Genomic DNA, 9,521 nt, shown 5'->3' on the forward strand with positions numbered 1-9,521 from the left:
TCTTGCAGAAATGAGGGCATCCTTGCAGCACTGGAGGGACGGCATCTCCTACATTTGCTTGAAGTCACTGAACATAGGAATTTGGAGACCAGCTTTGTCCGCAGGGTCCCTTCTGCTATTCACGGCAGAAAGAGATCAAAGACCCAATGGTCATGCCCTGCTAATAGATGTCACCAGCTCAAGCTGCAACTGCCACGTTGTCATAGCTACCGCACCGTCATTATGGGTAATGAGTTATAGAGAGCACTGCTGCAGCCAGGACCATGCACAGCTCTCAGAGACAGCCCGCTCACACCGGGCCCTTTGCTCAGCCCTGTTTATCTGCTCTAGACAGACGAAGAAGCCTGACCTGAAAGCAATGGTAAACCAGATCTTCACCATTCAGTTAAGGGCACCGTTAAAACTCTCTGCTTTGCTGCAACCCATGTTTTCCAGCGGTATTGTATGAGGGGTGACTCCAAGGTCACCCCGAAATGGAGTGAAAGGAGCACTTGCAGAGGAAAGGAAATGGCTCACTGCTAAATCCCTTGGGATCACAGCTCAGAGAGACAGGTATTTTCAGGAGACACCTCCTGCTGCCCACATCCAACAAGCCCAACTGGCAGGACAGGCAGCAATGGGCAGCCAGGCTTAAAAGAAAGCAGCACCATGGGCTGCACATACCAGCCCACTTCTCTGCCCCATCACGGAAGTGGGAGCATCAGTTAAACGCACCACCCCGACACTTGGCAGGAGTCAGTCATCCCCACTCCCCCAGTCCTGGGTGGATGATGTGGGGACTTGCAGCCAGGGACCACTGGGTATCCGCTGTCAGTGGCTCGGTGGCATTCAGTGACTGTTGGCATCTCAGCGTGGCCCAGGCCCTCCGTGCTGCTGTCCTGGCTCCCCTGCTGTCCTGGCTCCCTGAAAAGCCCTGGGGCCAGCATGTGCAGCTAAGGCTGCTCTGAGTTACCTCTCCCTGGAAGGGACCTGCTCAGACACTGCCCTGGCTGAGGGCATCAGAGGTGCAGGAGATGCTTCCTGGGGTGCCAGGGAAGTGGCATGAGCCAGAGCCAAGCCTGCCACCCAAGACCGGGAGGAAGCTGCAGCCATCTTCTGCCCCAGCAGCACCTCTCCGTTTGAACAGGTAGCCCCCAGACATGCAATTTATCAACAGCCAGTTTCTCCCAGTGCCAAAACATGCTCTCTCACAGCAGCCGGCAGGGCAGAGGGACCCCAGCAAAGCCACACTGATATCCACAAGACTGGGATGAGAAACCTAGCTGAGCCCAACAGACTCCTCTAGATAGCACCAGTCAAGAGGAGACCAGAGCTAAGTGCAATTACTTCTCCTGTTCTTTGGGGGTTTCTTTTTTTAAAAGTAGCTGGCCTAAATTCACAGTTACACTCATAAGGCCCACTTCTGGTGGAAAGCAGCTCTTACATAAGTGAAAAGCGGTTCCCTGTGTCAGCAGTGGCTAAGTCTCCAACTTTGCACAGTCTGTGCATCGTCCTCACACCACCACATGCTCCTCCTGCAGACACACAACCTGCTCTATAGAGCTGTATATTTCTGGAATACATTTTTCAAACTAACGTAATTTTAAATGGATGCTTGCTTCTAAGGAACTACAGTAAATCTGATAACGACTGTTCTCAAAATGTCTGGCTTCTCTCATCACCAATGCTCGTAGCTGGTGTTCAATGGGTTTTAACATCTGCGTGTTACAAGAGGTAGGTTTATCTCACCCTGACTATTTATTGCACCCGCCTCCAAATGTCCTCTATCTACAGTCAAGCAGTTTATATTCTCCTTCGTCTCCTCTCCTCTGTGCCACCACGGTACTTACTCTGAATGACGCCTGTCAATGCCACTGAACAACTCCCACAGCTCCTCCGAGCTCAGGATCCCATCAGCAAAATAGTTCTTGAACTCCTCAAATGACAGCTTCCCATCATCTGCATTTAAATAAAAGGGAAGAATAATTATATATCTGCAGAAAGAAGCAAACAGGCCCCAGCGATCCTCCCAGCAGCCTCTCTACCGGGAGCGTGGGACGGTTGGGCGTGTTGTGCATAATAATTAGAGCAGATAACTCATTGAAAGCATGTCCCACCAGTCCCCATCAAAAACCCAGGAGCGCTGGCCAGCAGGGTCACTGCCACTGGAATTTCAGGTGGAAACTTCAGCCCCTTCCAAAAGACCCCACTGCATTCTTTTCAGAAATGCATGCAGGCACTCTGTACTTAGATGACTGTCCAAGCTGACTGTCCAAGTACAGAGTCCATTACAAACAGCACAGTGAGGACAACACCAGGTTTTTATGGAAAGAAAATCTCTCCATTGACTCAAGAGCTTTTTCCTTCCGTCCTGCGGAGGACTTCAGCTCCTGGGCTGCATTTTGATCTGCAACAAAAGCGGCTCCCGAAACCTGCAAGCTACTGTGAAAGAGAAGAGTCCAAGAGGGGGTGGGAAGGCTCAGAGAAACGACTTGTGATTTTGGACTTGGTTTATGGGTGCCAGTTTAAAACCCAAGTAGCAGAGCCTAACTCTCAAATGTCAGGGACTCCAGTGGGCATCCAGGAACAGGGCCACCCAAATGGGGGCACCTGTAAAACACTAGACTGAGCACAGAGACTGAATCAATCCTGCAAGGGACAGAGCAGAAGCCTGACAGCCCCTGGGCTGCTTGCTGCACAGCTTGCTTTGCCTTCCCTTCTCACTGCTAGCAGTGCACAGGAGAAATCGTGTGCGTGCAGGCAGGAGAATGGCTTGGAAGGGGCTCTGTCCTGCACGGCACATGGATGGTGAAGTGGGGCAGCCCACTTCTCCAGCCCCTAGCCAGGCCCTTTGCTCCAGTGCCTTTTCCTCCAGGTGAAGCAGAAAAGCACTTTTCTTGCAGCCAGAGAGCTGCTTGCCCTTATCCTCCTTCACTCTTTCAGCCAAACCTCCCAGCAGAGACGGGCTGCGCTGCTTCCCCCAGACCCCAGCAGGGAGGGGGAGGCAGCAGTAGGAACAAAGCACTCACCGTTCTTGTCAGCTCGCCGGAAAATCTGCAAGAAAAAATACGACAGGGTTTAGTGAGGCAGCAGGGAGAGCAGCAGTGCTGAAGAGTGAGCCAGGTGGCACCCAGCACTGCCATCATGGGAAAACCACCTCCTTGAGCCTGGGAGAGCCATGCAGAAGCCCCTGCTGCCAGGGCTGTGCAGGCCAGTGCCGCACAGGTTACTCCACAGAAATTCCCCTTTGCAAACAATTAATACCATTTCTTGCCTCCAATACGCAAAGCTCTCAGCACAGCCACCGCTGCCCAAGTGAGCCCAGCACTCACACCGAGCATCTTTTAGAGAACACAGAGGGAGATGAAGTAGAAAGGGTTTCGCTACACCCTTGTGATGGAAAGTGTTTAATTTTTCAGATCCTTTAAATGAAAGAACATTAAGCATAAAACCAATCCATAATGGGAGCACTTTGTGCATCACCACTGACACTTCGACCATCTGCACCAAGGAGCAGCTCTTTGTCCTGCACTTTGTAATCACCCTTCACAACAATCCTTCCTGCAACACCTCGACATGCACACACACTGTAATTAAAAATTAATGAACTAATTAATCTGTAACTAATTCTGCCACAGAGCACAGTTGGAGAGCTGCTCCAGTTCAGGGTGTCAAGCCAGGTTCCCAACCACAAGGCTTCTGCCCACGGCCCAGAAGAAAGCTGGGGCTTCTTAGCCCTGCCTGGCTCCTCTTTCACCAATAATTATCTGAAGGTCTGGGGCTGACTCTGGTGAGGAACAATATAATTTCCAAAGCCTGGGAACATCTTGCAGGCTGAACAGTATGAGGTTTTGGCCAGCACATCCTAATGGAGCCAATGACAGAAACTTGCGTGTGTGGAAACTTTCTCCTTTTTAATCATCCTGGTTCATGAAGAAAACTGACCGTCTGAAGAAAGATCAGGAATGAAAAAGGGCAGTAAAAAGGGAAAGCAGACTTAATTATATTCTTTTCCACGCACCTGCAAAGCGGAGACCGCTGATAAAACCGTCCCCAGACTAGCTCTTCTCCCTGCCACAGGAAACACATCGCTGCCAGCTGCACCTTCCGCCCCCAGCTGCCTTCTGCCCACATCTAGCCACTGAAACATCCCTGAAAAATCACTCTGAGGTAAAGAAACAGCTGCCCAGAGAAACCTCCGCTGCTCACTCCTGAGGAAGCCGCTGGCTGGCAACTGGGCAGAGGCTTTTCTGATGCTGGTCCCAGTGGGGAGCTCCCTGGTCCTTCCCTGCGACCCAAACCAGGAGCAGGGACACCTCCTCGGAGGATGCTCTTTTGAGCAAGGCAAGCTCCTCCCGACCCAAGCTGCTGCAGGGAACGAAGGCTGCCCTGAGCTGACCAGCATTAGGTAACTGTCCCTCCAGGACACTGGCTTCCAGCCAGCCAGACTGCTTCCCTTGCAGGAAAGCAGGGCAGGCACTCTCTAAACGCCCCGTAGGACTCACTGGATGCACTTTGGAGCTTTACCACTACCAGCCAAGACAGGGACCTGCAGCTCCCACACACTGGGGATTTCTCTGTGTTTTAAAGCACAGCTTTCTCCAGGCTAAAGAGTTTGCTGGTGCATCAGGGGTCTCATGGCTGCAGGGTTACACATGCCAAGGCTCCCCAGGCGCAGAGGCAGCTCTGCCTGCAGGCAGGGGCAGCACCAGCAGGTCCCACATGCCTGTGCCACCCTGCCACCTCCCTGCCTTGGGCACGCCACTTTCTGTCATGGCAAATGCTTAATCCCGCAGAGCTCTCTGTCATTGGAGAGACACATGGCTCGTGCAATGACAACTCTATGACTCCAAATGTCACTGAGGCCAGCTAGCTCATCCCAAAGACAGTCAAGTGTCACTTAAATGCAGATTCAAGTAAGGCCAAACATTTCCCACTCACAGGCTGACCTTGGTCAGCAAGCTCTGTCTGTGGGCTAAGAGGGAGAGCACAATTTTGGGGGGGATCCCATGGGGCTGAGAAGGTCTCTAATTGGGGGTGAGTCCATCCTGGGTTCAACATGAACTTCAGCAAACAGAGCTAACATTTCTCCCTCCTGCACGGGATCCTCTGCTCCAGCAGTGTGTAGAAAAGCACTGCCAGTGCACACACAACAGCTGCCTGAAACTCAAAACAAACAAACGTGGCGCAAGCAGCAGAGCTGCGAGAGCCCTGTGAGGTGAGGCCACATCTACTCCATGTCCCCCAGGGATGGCGGGGCTCCTTGCCACCCCCAGCGAGCCCGTCCTCGGCCAACCCCAGCTGCAGAGGGGTGCCTTGGTGAGTGCTGCACGCACCAGAAAACACTGATGGCTCCTGTGCGTGAGGCAGGATCCAACTCCAGCCAAGCAAAAATAGTGCATAGCTGCTTCCAAGCTCCACAGGGCGACCCCCGGCCCCCCTGGGGTGTAGCAATGTGCACGGCAGTGGCACGTAAGTGCTGCTCCCAGTGCAAGAGCCCAATGCAGAGAGCAGCCCTGGGACAAAACCCGGGAAAAGTGATACAAAGCCAGGCTGGGAAAGGGATCAGGTCTGTGTCGGCTGCTGGAGAGGCCCTACAGGCAATCCCTCACTCGTGCTCTGGGGGGCTGGCACTCTCAGAAACACAGGGACACTGGCTCAAGCCCGAGACATTTCCCTTAGCCCTCAGCTCCTGGGCTCGGGTCCAAGCATCTGCAGGCCTGCTTGGTGCCTGCAGCAGCAGACACAACTGGGACCAATGGAAGAAGCACTGAACCAGCATTTATTTGGGGATGAACCCCCCACACCCCAGGAAGGAGGGACATTATAGCATTTCTCCCTGCCTGCAGGGCTGGAAGCAACCGCAGCTGCTGGACACACAGCCAGGGACACACCAGCTGTTGGGGAGGGGACAGTCACCCTGGGGACACCATGCTCATTGACTCACTGCAGGTTAATGTGGGCTGTGGCCAAGTGCTGACGATAAATGGCAGGCTGTCCAAGTGGGTTTTCTGAACCTCTCGTACACTGAGAGGGGAATAAGCAAGCCCCGAGCACCACCCTGGGGGACAAATCTCCCAAAGGCTTGAGATGTCTGCGCAGAGAAACAACTGCGATGGCAGCACTGCAGTTTGTACAGCGCCTGCAGCAAAGCCTCTCAGGCAAAGCCCTCCTCCTCCTCACCTCTCCTGAAGGCAGGCTATCTGCGGGCAGGGAGACAGTGGCTCCGGTCCCAGGGGAAGCACCAGCTGCCACCTGGGATCTGTCCTGGGCAGCCCTGCCTTCCCACTGCCCAAGGGGCAGGCTGGGATCCTGCCCTGCTGCAGCAGGGGGGCAGCTTGTCCTGACAAGCCTGGGGGGGGCAGCTGGAGACCAGCCGACTGCCCAGACCCAAAAGCAGAGATATTAAACTTACCCTGTCAAGCTCCGGAGCTGAGGCGGGAGCAAAGGGAGCCACAGGGAAGAGGAAGGGAAGCCGCCAGAACCCAGAAAGCAGCCGCTAGCACTGTTAACACTTCCCATTTTAATTGCCTTAATGACGCCCTGAGGGATAGATGTGGGACTCTTGAGTGCCCGGAGGAGCTGAGCTGGAACACAGCTGTCACCAACCCCCCTCCAGCCCATCTTCCATCAGCCAAGTAATTAGTGCGGTTAATGATGCTGGCTGGAGAGCCCTGCAGTCTGAAATCCCCCCACGGGAGGAGGGAGACCCTGACCCCCAGCTGGAAGCTGCGAGCACCACCACTGCTGAGGGAGCTGCGCTTCCCAGCTGCTCCCTGGTGATGCCAGGAGGTCTCCCAGACAGAGGACCGGACTAGGGATTGCATTCACCTTCCCAAAGTGCTGCCTGAGATCTCCTGCTCCCCTCCTCCAGGATGAACTAGGACTCAGAGGGTGGCACCACCCAGACCATGATGGGACTGAGATGACAGCTGGCTCTGTCCTGGGCTGTCCAGGTGCTGGAGCACCACACCAGCCCTCGCCCTTAACCCTCACTTGCTTTATCCTCCCCAGTCCCTGCAGCAGGGCAGGGGCAGCACCTCCACTCACGTGTCCCCTTGGCTCCACAGGGTGACTTAAACCCCAGTGGTGCCAGACACAGGGGAATGCAAGGGCTGGTGGCCCACCAGGGAGTTTTGGGCGCTGCCCACCTGACCCAGGCACTCTACAGCTCACTAAAGATAGCAAGGAGCAGGACGGTTGAGCACCTCTGATGTGCTCCAACAGTGGAGGTGGGCTTTGACCCAGGCTGTGCCACTTGCCCTGGGAGTTGGCCAGTCATGCAGCCACCTGCCTGCCCTGCCAGGTGCCACAGGGGAAGAGGCAATGCCTCCCCCAGAGCCCCGGCATGCACAGCCGCCTCTTGACAGGAGCACCCTCGCCATGGGGCTTGAGGGGACATGGTGTGATGGGAGGCACTGTACCAGCACCTGTCTTGTGAAAATGAAAACGACCACTATCCGCATCTTTGACTCGCCCAAGCCACCTACAGCCGCCAGGATGCCTGGCCGACCTCCAACCTGCACAAAGAGCATCTTCCTCCACAACTCCTGGCGCGTTAGAAGCGGGCAGGGATGGGGGCTGCAGCGGGCACCGGACACGCTCTGCCTGTGGGATCCCACGGCTTTTAACAGCTACACAGTACCTTCTGCAGCTTTCCTGCCAGACACACACAGCTCCCGCTCCAGGAGTCACGACAGCCAGCTCTTGATAAGGAGCGGGCTATTTCTAGCCACTCAAAGGCCCATAATTCAGAAAAAGGACACAACACCAAGTATTATTTAAGACATCACGACCCACGCCTCGAGTCACAGCTGCAGGCTTAGAGCAGCAGCAGGGCCCAATCACTTGTCCCTTGGGTTTGGTTCCGCAGCTGGGGCAGGCGGGAAAGGGCCTCACCCTGACACCTACATGTGCTGCCCCGCCATGGCTCCCTCTGAGGAGGCACCGCGGCCCGCCTGGCCCGTGCTAGCCCCGGGGCTGGGACAGGGGCTCGCTGGGGGCCCGCCCCGCGGTACTCACGTCGTGGAAGATGGGGAGCGGCTGGTGGCGGGCCGCGGGGCCGCGGTCGGCTGACAGCAGGCACACGGCCAGCAGCTCGGCGCACGCCATCATGGCCCCGCCGGGCGCGGGCGCTGCGGTGCCGTAGGGTGCGGTGCCGTAGGGTGCAGTACGGTGCCGTAGCGTGCGGTGCCCCGCAGTACGCTGCCGTAGGGAACGCGGCGCGGAGCTGGACTCGCCCGTACCGCTCCGCAGCCGCCAAGGCAACTTTGCCTCCGCTGAGGGCCCGCCCCGGCGGCGATCCGGTTGGCCGCGGCCGGTGATTGGCACCTCAGGGCCGTGCCTGTCGTTGGCGGAGGGCCGAGGGGCGGGGCGGCGCTGTGAGGGACGCGGGGGCGTGGGCGCAGGCCGCCGTTTCCCGGGTGCCGCTTGTGCCTGGGGCCCGGTCGGCCGTGAGGTTGCCCCGGGCTGGTCCCAGTTGGATCCGGTGCACCCCACTGTGCTCCCACTTGGCTCCAATGCTGCCCACGGTGGTCCCGGTGCGGCCCTGGGTCGTCACACTGTGGTGTGACCCTCCCTGGTTGTCCCAGCTGGTGCCAGTTTGGCCATTGGTGGTTCCGGTGTGGATGCTGTTGGCCCCAGGGTAGCCCTGGTTGCCCCAGCTGGTCCCATTTTGGCCATGGGTGGTCCCAGTGTGGTGACTGCTGGCCCCACAGTAACCCTGGTTGCCCCAGTTGGCCCCAGTTTCGCCATGGGTGGTCCCAGTGTGGTCCCTGTTGGCTCCAGAGTAGCCCTGGTTGCCCCAGTTGGCCCTGGGGTGGCCCTAGTTTGGCCTTAGGTGGTCCCCCTGTGGTTGTGGCTGGCCCTGGGGTGGTCCCCCAGCCACCCAGAGTGGTTTCAAATGACTGTCTGGTGGTCCCAGCTCCTCCGTGCCCACAGTGCTGGGCAGCCTGTGCTCGCTGCTGCTTCCCTGCGGTGCAGCGTGCCGGGCATGAGGGAGTCATACCGATGGCGCTGGGTCCCCAGTACCTCAAGCAGATGTAAAACCCCCTTCCCCCCCCGTCGGGGGCTGCAGGAGTGGGGGACAGGCTGGCTGGGGAGGAGGAGGAGGCAGGAGCTGCCTCCATCCCTGCCCAGCACAGGCACCCAGAGGCCTGTGCGTGTGGAGAGGAATAGGATGAACACCCATGTCCGTCCTCAAAGGTTTTCACAAACAAGAAACAGATAATTAGGTAAATAAACTAGATAAAGCCGTGCCTGGGCAGAGCTTCACACTGCTCCCAGGTTACACGCGGTGCGGTGACTTCTTGGGGTGGTGGGCTGCTTCCCGTCCTTCTCGGGGTATCCCAGGATTTTATTTACAGAAAGGGACATGCACCAGTTTCGCTTGGATGCAAAATCCCAGCCAGGCTTGCCTCCATCTGCAGCACCTCTCCCTTCACATGGACCTCTCGAGGCCAACCCGTTTTGCTGAGCTCAGTTTCTCTTCACCCAGGTCTCAAAACCAAGCCGCTTACCTAGCCCAACATGACCGAGCCACG

The 9,521-nt window shown here is 56.8% G+C and overlaps 1 protein-coding gene across 3 annotated transcripts in view; it reads right to left on the reverse strand.

Annotated features, from left to right (window-relative positions):
- The window catches only part of NECAB3 (N-terminal EF-hand calcium binding protein 3), a 29,562-nt gene extending 21,313 nt beyond the window's left edge, over nt 1–8,249 (reverse strand). The window contains exons 1-3 of one of the 3 annotated variants that reach the window (XM_041122463.1): nt 8,002–8,249; nt 3,009–3,033; nt 1,830–1,938 (exon numbers count right to left, since the gene is read on the reverse strand). In XM_041122463.1, the coding sequence (XP_040978397.1) occupies nt 1,830–1,938; nt 3,009–3,033; nt 8,002–8,094 (227 nt within the window). In that variant the 5' untranslated portion in view covers nt 8,095–8,249. The remainder of the gene's footprint in view (nt 1–1,829; nt 1,939–3,008; nt 3,034–8,001) is intronic. The other 2 variants (XM_030009223.2, XM_030009224.2) reach the window with 2 other exon arrangements.
- Nucleotides 8,250–9,521: the final 1,272 nt, after the last annotated feature.

This window comes from Aquila chrysaetos, chromosome 3 (genome assembly GCF_900496995.4).
Source record: "Aquila chrysaetos chrysaetos chromosome 3, bAquChr1.4, whole genome shotgun sequence".
NCBI classification, from domain to species: domain Eukaryota; kingdom Metazoa; phylum Chordata; class Aves; order Accipitriformes; family Accipitridae; genus Aquila; species Aquila chrysaetos.